General features: G+C 40.5%; 1 protein-coding gene and 1 long non-coding RNA gene across 3 annotated transcripts in view; one reads left to right on the top strand and one right to left on the bottom strand.

The window, feature by feature from the left end:
• The window catches only part of mmp11a (matrix metallopeptidase 11a), a 67053-nt gene that overhangs the window by 16593 nt on the left and 34681 nt on the right, over positions 1 to 15779 (bottom strand). Inside the window, exon 2 of the mRNA XM_023958915.2 lies at positions 6233 to 6459. Coding sequence (XP_023814683.1) covers positions 6233 to 6459 — 227 coding nt within the window. The remainder of the gene's footprint in view (positions 1 to 6232; positions 6460 to 15779) is intronic.
• LOC105358095 (uncharacterized) lies at positions 8779 to 12064 on the top strand. 2 transcript variants are annotated; one of them, XR_002873917.2, is made up of 5 exons: positions 8779 to 9074; positions 9163 to 9637; positions 10134 to 10291; positions 10623 to 10718; positions 11583 to 12064. It is a non-coding gene; the product is annotated as an uncharacterized LOC105358095 (long non-coding RNA). The 2 variants fall into 2 exon arrangements; XR_002873916.2 differs by having other exon boundaries at positions 8796 to 9074; positions 9603 to 9637.

The following is a 15779-nucleotide window of genomic DNA, read 5'->3' on the forward strand; positions in this document are numbered from 1 at the left end:
CGATTCCCATCCCTAGCGATCATGCACCATTATAACTTACTATTCATTTAAAAACATATCCAAAACTATTCTCTTGGAAACTAAATTCATCCCAGCTCAAAGACATACATATAAATACAAAAAAGAAATAACAAAAGAAATGAACAATTTTCTTAAAATAAATGATAATGGAGAAGTGTCATTTCCAATTCTATGGGACACATTAAAAGCAGTCATATGAGGGAAAATTATATCAATCGCCTCTTATAGGAAGAAAATGCGTAATAGAAAGGCTGAAGAATTACAAAAGAAGTTAACACAACTAGAAAGCAAACATAAAAAGAATCCTTTAACAAGCACGCTGAAACAATTAAAAGAAGTAATAAATGAAATAAATAATCTGAGTAAACAAGAGATAAACAAAAAATTATTGTATTTGAAACAGAAATACTAACAGAAATCCTAACCCTAACCCTAACCCAAATCAATGAAAATTCTAGCATGGAAACTGAAAAAGAAAATCGCTGACAGCACTGTAAGCAAAATCAAACATCCAGAAACTGGAAACATCATGACCAAGTTAAGTGAGATGCATGGGGCATTTGAAGGCATTTTATAAAAAATTATACTCCAAAGTACCTGGTGGGACTGAGGACGAGATTGATCATTTTCTTAACTCTGTAAACCTACCAACTCTGAACGATGGAGAAAATGACAGCAGAGGTCACAGAAATGGAACTTAGGAAAGCCATAAGCCGTTTGAAAACCAATAAGTCACCGGGCTCTGATGGCTTCACCGCAGAGTGGTACAAGGAATTTAAAGATGAGTTGATCCCTTAAATGCTTCCGACATTCAACTGGGTGTTAAAGAAATCCCAAATACCACCAAGTTGGAGTGAAGTCATTATTTTGGCCATTCCCAAAGAAGGTAGCGATAAATCTGAGTGTGGCTCATATAGATCGATCTCTGTCCTTATAGACTACAGACTGTTTAGCTCAATTATGGCCAGGCGAATGGAGGAATTTTAACCCAGTCTGATATGTAACGACCAGACTGGATTCATAAGAAACCGGCAGACACAAGATAATGTGCAGAGCCCTGCATATAATAGAGCAGATACAAACATCTAAAAATGAAGCTATGCTCATGAGTATAGCCGTGGAAAAAGCATTCGACTCAGTAAATTGGGACTTTCTTTATAAAGTACTGACTAAATTTAAGTTGCATAACACAGTCATTGAAACAGTGAAGGCTCTGTATGCCAATCCCACGGCGAGAGTCAAAGTTAATGGTTTTCTCTCAAACAGCGTTTCAATCCTGAGAGGAAATAAACAAGGTTGTGCCTGGTCTCCACTTTTATTCGCCTTATATTTAGAGGCGCTGGCAAAATCAAGTAGACAAAATAAAGACATCAGAGGAAAAAATATTCTAGGAAAGGAACACAAACTTGCGTGTTACGCAGATGATATCCTAATATATTTTGAACAACCTACAAAATCAATACCTGAACTGATGAATCTGTGCAAAAAATTTGGAAACCTATCCGGGTATAAAAACCCGTCCAACCCAGTACCAGCAAGGTGGACCTGATAAAGTGGATAGTGAGTGAATATGTCTATTTTATCATTACAACCTGGAAAATCCCCAAACCAAATAAATATTGCAAAAGTAATTTCAATAAATAAGAGTGGAGACAAAATATCTGTTTATGAGTATTTTCTCTTCGTCCACTCTTTTTTAATCTTAGAAAAAAATTGTAATCATAAATTTGTTTAATTTATTGATAAAGAATCATTACATATGAGAGTCCATTTAGTGTTAGAGAAAATAAACCAAATTTACTGTCTGCATTGAGGCTGTGGAGGAAATCAGCTCCAGACAAAAAGAAATATGCAGCTGGAATTTTTATTAACTTAAAAAAGCATTCGACCCTGTCAATCATGACATCTTACTTGACAAAATGAAAGTATATTGGACAAGAGGAGTAGCTCTAAGCTCAGTTAAAAGCTATTTAACGGGACGAAAACAGTTTGTCAAGACTGAAGAATCTATATCGGATGCTACAGAGAATATTGGCGTGCTGTCCTACACGAATAAAATCTGGGCCTGTTACTCTTCAACATTCAATGTTTCACAACTGCTAAGACTCATTATTTCCAGATGATACAAATATATATAATTTAAATAATTTTTCTTTTATCTTCAATGATTCGTGATTTTTCATGAAATCTTTCCACCTTTATCCACCTTTGTCATGGTAGGGAGAACACGTCAATGTAAGAGGGGGGGGGGGGGGTCATCTAAGTTGGCACAAGGGTTAAAGAATATATCTGTAGATATTTTTTATACTGCTCTTTAATATTACCATATTTTACCGACTGTACACAAATTTGGAGAACAGCATTCCCCCCATGTTCCCGGGGGTTAAGAACTAGAGACACCCTGAAAACGCCAAATCCACGAATACTGAGAACCACCCCTACCCCCTTGACCGTCCCTGATCCTTACTCATCTAAAACTCTTCACACACCCTCTCATACACACATACACACATTTTGCAAGGAAGGTGGGACCTAGGACCATCTGTCCCCTACCCTTTCCCTGCTGGGGGGTACGGGGCCCTTGGCAATGGCGACCGTGTCCCTTGGGTGCCGGCTGTCCCCGGCGGTGCTCTCTCCGCGCGGGTAGGGGGTTCACATTACACCTGAGCCGGGGGTGTCCGTGGGGGGTAGGTTCTGGTCCTTGCCCCTGAGCGCTGGGCCCCGCCAAATTTCCAACTGTGGCCGAGCCTGGTCGGGCCATGTTTACAACATCCCTTGTGGGCCCCTCTTGTCCCCGGGGTGCTCCCCTTCTGGGCGGGGACGGCTGGCCCCTGCCTTGCTCCTCCCTGGACCAAACGTGGGCCGTGTGGGTGGCTGCCTGGAGTGTGGAGCGGGTCTCCCTTGGGGGGGTCCTGGCTCGTACCTGGGGTTGGGGCGGGGGGATGCCCCACCACACCCGGAACTCCTGGGTGGTGGTGGGGTGCTAGTCTGGGGCTGTGGGCACCCTTCTCGGGTGGGGCCCTGCGTTGGGCTCTACCGGCGCGGCGGGGGGGGCTGCTCTCCTGGTTGGGCTGGGGCGGCACTCTCTTTCCCCCCCGTGCCTCCTTGCTCTCTGGCTTTGGGGGCCTCGCGGTGGTCCTGCTGGCCCTGGCCTGGGTGGCGGTCGGATGTGATTGCCCGGGGGGCGGTTTTTTCCTGCTACCTGCTGTGGCGTTGGGGGGTTCCGGCTGCCGTGGCTGCTGCGGCGGGGGTCTTGGTGTGGGGATGGCTGGGCACTCTCCCTCCTTCTTTACACATTCCACCATCCATTTTAGAAGAACATAAACACTCACCTGAGCACAGGTGTTAGCTCACCTTTGCACTAACAGTTTGCATGATAGAATGAATGAAATATTTCACACTAGTTGGTTTTAAGGCATAAGTATGCGTGTGTGAACACTATCTGTTTTGTGTGCATGTTGACATGTGGACATTTTGCAGCTAACAGGTGTGTTTATAACATTTGAGTGTGTGTGTGGACAGGCCCTGCCCTTTTTGTACTACATTTGAACCTTACCGTAATGATAAACAACCAGTAAACTTGTTGCTTTATGCTGCTTCATGGTCTTATCCCCCCCCTCCTATTATCACCCTCTTACCCCCCCCCCCCCCCCCTCTCTAACATCCCTCTCTCTTCTTCCCTTCTTTCCTTTTCCGTCCGGTCCAACACCAAAGATTTTCAAACATGGTTAAAATTAATAAAGTTTGGCCTCAATTCCAAAAGGGGTTTATTCAGACATACCTCTGGTTTGTCTGAAGATTAACAACCCCTGTTGTTAAAGTAAAATATGTCCAACACAAGAGGTCTTCAGTTCTCATCTGCCTGCCCAGCTGGTGGACAGGACAAGTTAAAAAAAAAAACTCTTCTGATACATTTCTGATGGTTTTTAAACATTTATCAAAGAAGATTGGAATATTTCTCAACATAAGTTCTATTCAGATCAATAGACTGTACTGTAGCCTACTTTATAACATTAGGAGTGTCTGTCCGTCTCTCTGTGCCTTAAATTAGGAGTCCGTTCTTCCTCCTTCATCAGTTCAGTGCTAGAGGTCATCTTCTTCCAGAAGAGGCTGGTTTCATCCATCATTCATTCATCCGGATGATAATTATTGTCCGTGAATATCTTCTTCAGCGTTTCAGGAGATTTTGTGGCCTCCTCTGAGTGTGCTGAGGCACAAACTTCAAACAGGAACCAGTGGTAACAGATGTGAAATATTCTTTAGCGACCAGTGAGGAAGCTGAGGGGCTGGTGTGCTCTTCATCTCCGTCCCCCCTTCCTCAGAAATTCCCCTAGAACCTTCTTCGGACGCAAAAGTGTCTTAAAATTTCTGAGCTTTTGTGAGGAACTGGAGGAGTCATGTGACTGGAAAAAAATCTGCAAATATGTGAAAACACATACAAGTGGGGGAACACTGCAATGATTGTGAGACTTCCCTGAATCCTTTGTCATTCTTTGTTTGGAAAAAGGTAGTTTGCCCTATCTGGGTGGGTGTAGTGTCCCTGCCCCAGGTGGAGGAGTTTCAATTTCTTTAGGTCTTGTTCATGAGTGCGGTAAGATCGGACTGTGAGATTGACAGGCGGATTGGGGCGGCGTCTGCTGTTTTGTGATCGTTGCACCGGTCCATTATGGTAAAGAGAGAGCTGTCTCCTAATACTCGCCTATGGTCATGAAACCACCTGGTTAACTGCCAGGGATTCACAGTCCTGAGCCCTGGGCCACAGCTGAAATACATGGCCCCTGCGGCTGAAGTAAGTTTTCTCTCCATGGTGGCAGCCAGGCACTCCATTAGGCTCACAGAACAAACTCCAGTTAGCACCGGGGGGGCATTCCTGCTTGATTTCTAACATACCATGCTCCAGCATGTTTGTTGGACACACCTTGTCTAGGTAATCAACCATGCGATGACACCGTCCCTTACATCGACTACATCTGTGAATCTCCACTCTGGTCATTTCTGATGCGTCTTAGTAGCACCAACCTCTTTCTCATCAGGACCAGAGGACGGGAACATATTACACCGGTTTTAAAATCGCTGCATTGGCTCCCTGTGCGTTTCAGGATTGATTTTAAAATTCTTTTAATGGTTTATAAATGCTTTTATGGTCTTGGGCCTTCTTATTTAAATGATATTTTTCTAAATATGAGCCCTTGTGGACCCTGAGGTCCTCTGGTTCTGGCATCTTAGTTGTTCCTAAAATGAGGACCAAAACTCACGGTGAGGCTTCGTTCCACCATCACAGTCCTCGCCTGTGGAACAGTCTGCCAGAGAACCTCAGAGACTGTAGAGGCTCAAGACCCACCTTTATAATCTAGCTTTTAGTTGATTTTAACTGTTAATTCATTCTATTAGTTTTAGTCTAGGCTATTTTATGTATTTAATGTAAATTGTATGTTTTTATATACATCTTATGTCTTTAATTTTAGCATCTCATGATTTTAGCCTCAGTGTTTCTTGTGGGGATCTTTTCCTCCAGGGCTGCCGGCTCGGTCGGTGGTTGTTGCTGCAGTTGTTGCCCTTGCTGGGGCAGCTGGAGTTTAACTTTACACCCTCACGGCTGTGAAGTGGACCCCGCTGTTGTCCCGGTCTGGGGGGGCACTGTGGTGATGCTCCAATGGCCAATCTGGCTCCTGGTATGAAAGGATTCCCAAATACTGTTTCCTCAGCAGAGCCAAGCCTTACTTGTTTGTTTATTTCTTTATTTATTATTTCTTTATTTGTTTATTTTTACAGTTACATAGTCATCATTCATTGTACCTGGGGGTCATGGGTCGTATGTTTTTACAGAAGGGAGTGGGAAGGGTAAAGGGGGGGTTGGGTTTTTACTGTCATGTTGTGTGTTCTGTTTTTAATGTAAAAGCGCTTCGAGCTGTGCAATGTATGAAAAGCACTATTTTATAAATATAGTTTGATTTGATCTTCACTATTCAAATAATTACAATCTGCCTCCCTGCATTTTACTTCCAAAAACTCTAACGAAGATTTAAGTTTCTGTTTAAAAAAATAATGTAAAAACAATCTTTACAAATAAAGTCTAGATTTTCGGCTGCACAGTTCCAGGGGCCAACATTAAAACCTGAGGCAGTGAACAGAAACCAAGTTCTGCTCTTAATCTCTGGGTTACTTAACGTGACATGCTGGGGGTGGGGTGGGGGTATAAAAAAAAGAATACTTGTAGGTGAGGTCCGTCTTGTCCAAACGTCCTCCGTGCAGCACAAAGCGTCTTTGTCGGAGCAGACCCGGATGATGGACTTTTCTCTGGGGGGGGTAGTCTGGCACGCCACAGCGTGGTTGGTTCCCTGAAGTAGACGTGTTGGCGGGTAAACTCCCCATCCTCAGCAAGGCTTCTGAATGTGAGACTGCCCTCCTTGCTTTTAGGAGTGGGATCTTCTCAGAGACCTGAAACAACAGTGAAGCTTGTTACCAAGGAAACTGGTCAAACAAAGCAGGTCACCCTAAAACAACAACCCCCCACCTCCTATGCTTGTCTTTGTCTACCATAAAATGTCCATAAACATTTATGGAAAGTTTAGCAGCTGCATGGCTTGGTTGGCTGCGTGTAGGACTGGTGCATCTGAAATCAGGGTTTGATTCCCAGGGAGCATGAGGACCTTAATTCATTGAGGGTCTCTGAGCAACACCCCTCACACTTCTGCCTAACTATGCAGCCACAAGGGGGCCCTAGTCTAGTTCTTCCTGTGCCAGTCCCCAGCCCGGGTTAAATACACAGTTTTGTCATAAGGGCATCCAGCGTAGGAATCTCTGCCAAAACCACCTGTACGGATCAGTGACAGCTGATTCGCTGTGGCGACCCCTGAAGGGATATCCTGAATACAACATTTATGGAAAGTTTTTTTTGTTTAGGTCATACACTTAATCATGTTTGTGAAAAAGCCACTCCAGTAAGCTTCTTACTTTGATTTTAGGGTAAACTTGCAGCAACACTCCTGTAGTGAAAACTGTAAACAGTTTTGAACTCATTTCCCCTCAAGGTGCCATTTGTTGCTTTGGTTTAGCTTATCGGATGATGCAGATGATGAGCATCTTCATTCATCAGGAACATGCTTTGGTTATTTGAGTTTCCTTGAGCTTTCCTCCCTGCCAGTTAGTTATTATTATGTATTATTATATGAATTTGTTGAAAAACTGTATGTCAGGTTATGTGAAGCATCAAATCACCTGACATACAGTTTGTCAACAAATTCATATAATAATGCAAATCAAAGAAATGGAGGGACGATCTGAGGAGAAAATGAAATAAAGAGAATCATTTTGAACTCATTCAACCCACCTCAACGAGCCACAAACTTTAAAAGGCAGTTTGTCCCTGAACGTCCCTTGTTACAGATGCCCCCTTTCATCATGCATCCATCCATGCATCCATCCATCCATCCAAGCATCCATCCATTTATCCATCCATGCATCCATCCATCCTTGCATCCATTCAACCATCCATCCATCCATCCATGCATACATGCATCCATCCATCCATCCATCCATCCATCCATCCATCCATCCAAGCATCCATCCATCCATGCATCCATCCATCCAAGCATCCATCCATCCATCCATCCATCCATGCATCCATCCATCCATCCATGCATGCATCCATCCATGCATCCATCCATCCATCCATCCATCCATCCATCCATCCATCCATCCATCCATCCATCCATCCATCCAAGCATCCATCCATCCATCTATCCATCCATGCATCCATCCATGCATCCATCCATCCATCCATCCATGCATCCATCCATCCATCCATCCATCCATCCATCCATCCATCCATCCATGCATCCATCCATCCATCCATCCAAGCATCCATCCATCCATGCATCCATCCATCCATCCATGCATGCATCCATCCATGCATCCATCCATCCATCCATCCATCCAAGCATCCATCCATCCATCTATCCATCCATGCATCCAAGCATCCATCCATCCATCCATCCATCCAAACATCCATCCATCCATCCATGCATACATGCATCCATCCATCCATCCATGCATGCATCCATCCATCCATCCATCCATCCATCCATCCATCCATCCAAACATCCATCCATCCATCCATCCATCCATGCATCCAAGCATCCATCCATCCATCCATCCATCCATCCATCCATCCATCCAAACATCCATCCATCCATGCATCCATCCATGCATCCATCCATCCATCCATGCATACATGCATCCATCCATCCATCCATGCATGCATCCATCCATCCATCCATCCATCCATCCATCCATCCATCCATCCAAACATCCATCCATCCATGCATCCATCCATGCATCCATCCATCCATCCATGCATACATGCATCCATCCATCCATGCATCCATCCATCCATCCATCCATCCATGCATACATGCATCCATCCATCCATCCATGCATGCATGCATGCATCCATCCATCCATCCATCCATCCATCCATCCATCCATCCAAGCATCCATCCATCCATCCATCCATCCATCCATCCATCCAAGCATCCATCCATCCATCCATCCAAGCATCCATCCATCCATCCATCCATCCATCCATCCATCCATCCATCCATGCATCCATCCATCCAAGCATCCATCCAAGCATCCATCCATCCATCCATCCATCCATCCATCCAAGCATCCATCCATCAATCCATCCATCCATCCATCCAAGCATTCATGTAATACAGTCTGGGTATGTTCAGAACATTTGTGGAAACACACTGTAAACCCGAATAGTCCAATGAGCTCAAAAGTTTTATAATCACTGAACTCAAAAGTAACAAACAAGTTGAGTCATCTTAAAACCTATAAGCCGATTCAACTTTTGCCACAGTTATATGTTTATTGGACTAAAACATTTTGAGTAAATGAAACCTTGGAGTCAAAACTTATGAGTAATGAGACGTGATGACGTCATAACGTACGCCCATGAACGTGAACTCAGCCACAGAAGTCTTCAAGATGGCGGAGGTCTGATGCGAGTGTCAGCTGGCCCAAGTTGATAACGCACATACGTCTAGGTAAGTCATATTGTTTTATTTTTTATTATATTTTACGACTTTCGCCTCTGTATTATATATTTGTTGCTTCTTTTGATGTTCCTTCAAGTATATCCTTTGTATTCATGACGTGCTCCACGAGTTTGTATGTATCTTCGAATAATATTTGTTCTGAATTAAACAATTATGTATGTTTTGCAGTATCATGTCATCAGAGAATTATTGCTTGTGGTTAAAAGAAGTTGTTGGGGCAAAGTTTCAAGTTTTACTTTTACCGAGTTGGTTGGCGCACATTTTAAATTATCTAACCGTTACTAGCTGACCGTTACTACTAGCTAACCGCTAGCTAGCTCTGGCAGAGCGGCTGCCACAGCCACATATACGACTCGGTGGGAATTGCCTTTTTTTTCTACTACTTTTTACCATAGGCTCTGTGATTTGGTAATCGTTATTTTTTTGTGTAACTTGTATTTCACGTAGTAACCTAATAAATGCAAATGTGGGCTAAGCTAGCTGCCTTACGCTAACATGTTCTCGTATCTTCTTTAGTGAACCGGCGGTGCGTTTGAAAAATAAGAGCGGAGGTAAGTTTTGATTGTAAATAACATGGCTGCAATATTTAAGACACGAGCAGCTCCCAGTCCCACGAATCCTCCGGCTATGGAGAACATTTGACCTTATTGACAAATTAAATTAATTATAAATAAGTAAAAATGTCTAAGCTACCTTAATGTTAATGTAGCAGTTATAACTTTGTCCTGAATTGGGCTCGAGTTAAAATACTAAAATGTATCATAAAGTTTGCTTAAGACTCAAAAACTGTATTTTGGCCAATGGTTTGGTTGTGATTTGTGTTTCACAATGTCAAATATTTTAAAATAACTTTTTTGTCTCTTCCTAAAACATCCTCAATGTCATTCTAGCTAATGCACAAGTATTTAAAAAATATTAATATAAATCATAGATTACATATTGTGGACAGAGTATTGAGGCCATTGTAAAATGCAGCGGTTTTTCCAAGCTACCAGTAGCTTGAAAAAGCTTTAAAATGTGTTTAACATTTTAAAAAAATTTTTGTAGATGTGAGCTGAGTTTCATCGCATCACAAATGTCAAACTGTTAAAACAGTTTTATTTTGACCTGGACAGACAGACGCCACGGATGCTGATCTTTTTGAGACAGAAGGCAGCACGAACCGGAAGGCTCTATGCGACTTTCTGCACCTCTATGATAAACAGGTGAGGTGTAACTGCATGGCATGATCAACATTATGCATTAGTATAGCTAAAAGAATGGGCTGACTTGGATTGATTCATATTAATTACTGAGTGTTTCTAATTCAGTGAATGACTGTAAATGTTTACTTCACTGGAGAAAAAAACATCAATGTTGATCCAAATGCATTTGTAAATATGAATTTAATGTCATCTTATGTTTGGTATATTTTTTGAAATAACTGTACAATTTTAAGATTATTAAAAAGACTAGATGAACTGAACTGAGCCAGACCAAAGGGTGCAGTCATTTGAAATATGTTTGCCATATTAATTTGTCTTTGTCTCTGTGCAGCAAGAGCAGACTGCTGATGTCAAAGGTACTCCTGTCCTGTACTGGCTTCCCATATACAAACGTGAGGAGGACCCACAGTTCTTCAAAGTTTGGAATGTAAGTACTTTATGATGGATATGCTGGTTAATACTCCAGCTGTGTGGGTAATACAACTTAACCATAAAGTCATGCCAAAGCAATATTATGTGGCAGAGCACATAGTCTCCTAAAATATTGCACTCCAGCTCATCTGTGCTCCTGTACCTGACCGTGGACCTCGCCTCTGACTCATCTCGGGCCCACAGCCGTCCCCTATTTCATCTGGATGACGCCAATCTGCTGGACTTAAAAAATGCAGTTGTTGAGCTAGAAAATGTAATTCTTCTCAAAGAGTTCTGGTACATCGCCTGTCCGTCCTGGGGAGGAGTTTTTTTTTATTTTATTTTTATAAAGGAGTTTTTACTAACTGTGTAAAAGGGTCTAATGGCAGGGATGTGATGTGTGTAAATGTGATCCTGTTTTCAGATGTCATATTTTTTTGTGTACAGTGCCTTATGGAATCATGAGGACTCTTACAAATAGTCTTATTTTGATTCCATTTGATTTTTTATTATATAAGCTCTGTTCTTCCAGATCCTTTTCAAGCAATAAATCAAGCTCTACATGACTTTAGTTAAAGATCACTGTATTGAATTAAGCAAATGTGATTTAATTGACGTTTTTGTTTTATTTTCTGTCTTTTTAATCTATGCATTTCATCATTTCTGTAATGAGTTTGATAAATATGTGTAAATTTTTTATTGCTTTGACTACAATCCTTGAAATCATTAATTTAAATCAATTTTAATAATTTTCCTGATGTGTAATTTCTGACCTTCTCTTAAAATGTCAATTTCAGGTTGTAGTTTTTGCATAAAGTTTTCTTCCCTCAAGCGATCAATTCTCTCTCTTTAATACTACACTGTATTTTTTCCTTTGCAGATTAAAGAGTCACCAGAGGCAGACATCAGCAGCACCTCTGTTGGCATTCTGACCGTCAGCAACAACAATACAAGTTCAGTGCATTTCTGTCCCCTCAGTACAGCAGTTGTGGTGGAAGATGAGCTTGTGGTAGGCAAATTTCCTAAATGGGTATTTTTTTTGAGCGCTAATGTTTATAGGGAAATGGCAGCCTAAGAAAATACTGTTTTATGTGGGAAAAGTATAAAAAAAAAAGGCTGATAAACAATTTTTGCTTTTCTTGAAATGTAAGAATGCTCTTTTTTTATGAAGTTGTATAAGGAAATGGTGTAAAAAAGATTAGAGCTCATTTTTTGCTTTTCTTGAAGACTGATTTATTTATTTTTTATGGCTTGTGCACTTTTTCTTAACACAAATTGTGCTTTGTTTTACCTTTTTGTAGTACCACAAGTTGTTCAAATGTACTTGTGTAAGGTGGTTTAAAAATAAACTTGCAATTACAATTCTGCCTCAGTTTTTCTTTTGTAAAAATGGCCGTGACTAAGAAGGACAAATAAGACTAGTTTAGACTTCAAATGATTAATTTTGAGTTGAGATATATTAAAGTTTTTTAGTTAATTAACTAATGTATTAAGGTTCAATAAAAACAAAATATTCTAGTTCAGTAAAGTAAGAATCTTTAAGTTAGTTAAATAAAAAGTTATAGTTTAATTTTAGTTAAATTGTTTTATTTTATTCAACTCAAAGATTTTAAGTTCAAATAACTTATACTTTTTAAGTAAGTCAACTTAAAAATTATTATGTAATCTGTTTCCTCAAAAATTTTGAGTTCACTGGACTTATTCGGGTTTACAGTGCACATTTTGATAAGAGGCCAGACTGTTGACTTGAAACCCGGAACCATAACATCTATGTTACACAAATTGATCACTCACATGAATCAGTAGGATAACTCTATTGTTTGTTTGTTTTTTAAGGGAAAATGTGTCGTTGAACTTTGGACTTATCGTTGACTTACAATTGATTTATTAATATTATTGATAATAATTGACTTATTATTGATGTATTATCATTTATTGTTATTGACTTACTAATGATTTATTATTATTATTATTATTTATTATAAATTCATTATTATTATTATTATTGACTTATTATTTATATATTGTTATTATATTTTGTTATTATTGACTTACTATTGACTTACTGTAGGGCTTTTCTAAATAATTTAAATTACATGTCAAAGAGGTCTAAAACTTCTACATGTTTAAAAATTATTTTGAAAAATTCTTTGTGATAATTTTTTTATTTGTAAGAAGTCCTGCAATTATGCATTTCAGAGTAGTGGCTGTAATCTTTTTGTAGAGGATGGAAATCTCTCCACACATCAATAAATCCCATTCATTTCCACATATTTTTTACTAATTTTGAGGTTGTTTTTTTATTTCTATTCTTACTGGTTGTGTCTAGGTTATAGTCCATAATCACATTTAAATCCCCTCCACAGATGCATATACCTTCAGCTTCAATTGCAATAGTGTCAAACAAAAGTTTGAAAAATTCTGTAGTACTTTCTGGTGGAGCATAGACATTTCCCAGCGTTATTGTTGCCTGGTCAATTACTCCTTTAATTATAATAAATCGCCCTTCTTTATCTTTAACCTCCCTTTTACATGTGAACTGAACTGTGTTCACTATCAATATTGCTACTCCTCGTTTCCGTGGATTGGTGTGTGAGCTATAGAATGCGTTCTTGAACCAAAACTTTTTCAATTGTTCGTGTTCTGCATTTGTCAAATGGGTCTCTTGCAGGAAGTTTATCTGCTTTTTTTCTTTCTTTAATTTAGTCATAATTTTGGCCCTTTTGACTGGGTTTCCCAGACCATTTACATTTATAGACAGGAGATGGTTTTCATTTCTTTTAGTATCCATAAATGGTTATAGAGTCTTTAACAAAATAATTCGATCTGTAGGTTTCTAGATGTACCTTCTTCAACCAATAACTTAAACAAACATTTAGAACACATTTTAACTATATACATGAACAGATGCTTCCATGAAGGAAAGTCAACGTTAATAGTAGTATTAAGTCGGCTCCCTTCTTGTTTTAAGGGGTAATACCTCACAAAGAGAGAGGGCCCCTTGCTAGTGATGAGATTCATCCCATACCGGATTACTTTACCCATCCTAGTCCGCACAACATATTCACATTCCCACATATCCAACATTTCTCGGGTTTAATACCCATCAAGGCAAAGCATATTAACAGGTCATATTCCAATTTAGATGTCAACTATAATTATTCACTTAAAAGTATTTATTTATTTATTTTTACTCATCCTTCGTTTGTGTTCTTGTGCTGAAATTCCTGGAGCTGTGCGCGTGCTCGTCTGGCCACTTGTCCTGGTCTCTCTTTCCTGCTCGGTTTCCACGTAGCGACTCCAGTTGACAGTAGTTTCTCCGCCTGAGCAAACTCCCTGGAGTGTCCCACCGGGTCTTCCACCTCGTATCCTCTCTTCCTCAGATCGTCGGTCGCGTCATCGGCATCCGCGTATGTTCCAACTCCGCCCGGCCAGTGCACGCGCATTTTATTGAAGGGAGTTTGGAAGCGGACTCCTTCTCTCTTTAACACCTTTTTGATGTTTATGCATGCTTTGCGTTGTTGCAGAACGCTCTCTGCGTAGTCATGATCGAAAAAGACTCTTTTCTCTCTTTTTGTCCCACGCATTTTTGATTATCAAGTCTTTTACGGTGAATTGTTGAAAGCATATTACAATAGACCGTGGAGGATGACTTGCCTTTGGCTTTGGAGCTAAAGCTCGATGGGCTCTCTGAATCTGGAGATCCATGTTTAGTGAAAACTCCTCTTTGAGCCATCTGTCAATAAAAGCAGCCATGAGTTTTCTTGTCACCTCCGCCTCCTCTTTGACACCGTAGATGTGCAGGTTATTCCGCCTTGATCTCGATTCCAAGTCATCCAACTTTTCCTTCATCTTTTTCTGATCTTTCATTAAATCACACAGCACACTATTCGCTCCACGTTTCCATCTCCTCCGTCTGCGCCGCAGCTGCGTTTATCTTTTCTTGTAGTTTGTTCATCTCTGTTGATATTTTGGAAAATTTCTGATTGATGTCCTCCCTGAATTCGGATAATTTGTCACTCATTTGAGCCGTGATGTCATCTTTGAATGTTTTCAAGTCAGCCTTCATTTCGCTATGCAAACTCTGGATTTGTTTGCTAATGCAATTTAGGCTGCTCTGAAAGTTAGCCATGTCAGCTTCTGGTGCTAGCATGCCTTCCTTCACGTTGTCCTTGTCTTCTTTGCTTTGTGTGGTTGGGTTCTTCTTCTTTTTTGAAAGGCCCCCGCTCATATTGTTGCTTTCTACTCCTTGTATTGTCGTGCTCCTCGAGTTTTTGGTGGAGTTTATCCTTATTTTGGAGTTGGTTAGTGGGAGCTGTCTTTTCACGCCTCCATGTGCTGCAACGGTCACCCGGAAGTCCCAGATGGAATGTTTTAATGGCTTTCTTATTGTCAGAGTTTCTCATTGTGTCCATGTATTGTTTGGGCTCATTGACAAAGATGGAAAAATGAGGGCTATGATTTGTAACTTTGGATTTAGGAATGTGCCATTTGCATAAAAACAATAAAAGGTTATCCCTTGTGCTATCTTAGAAGACCCCCCACCCCCCCACCCTTCCATTGAGGTGTTCTCCCTACCATGACAAAGGTGGATAAAGGTGGAAAGATTTCATGGAATCCATGGACACCAGTGAAGATCACAAATCATTGAAGAAAAAAGGTTCAGAGCACTGTCTAGTGGGTCTAAATGACCCAACTCCCAATGGTAAAGTGCCTAGGATAGCACAAGGGTTAATGATGTAGAATTGTTCTTTTTTATGAGATGGACAGTGGGTGAGGCCAAACATAACATGTTCTAAGTACAGGCGGAAGTCTGGGTCAATGTGGGCGGAAATGAAATGACAAACTTTAGACGAGAAACTAGAGGAAAAGGGACATGACTAAAATAAATGTACAGCATCTTCAGGGTGTTCTTGACAAAAAGAGCAGGCAACATCAATATCTTCTTTGAACCTTTGCAGATATAGTTTGGATGGGTAGAATTTATGGATTAGTTTAAATGAGATTTCTTTCACTTCATTGGTTAAAAAGTATTTTGCTGGTAGATTCCAGATCTTTTTCCATTCTAAATGATAAA

This window comes from Oryzias latipes, chromosome 9 (genome assembly GCF_053564925.1).
Source record: "Oryzias latipes strain Hd-rR chromosome 9, Olatipes_Hd-rR_3.1".
Lineage (NCBI taxonomy): Eukaryota > Metazoa > Chordata > Actinopteri > Beloniformes > Adrianichthyidae > Oryzias > Oryzias latipes.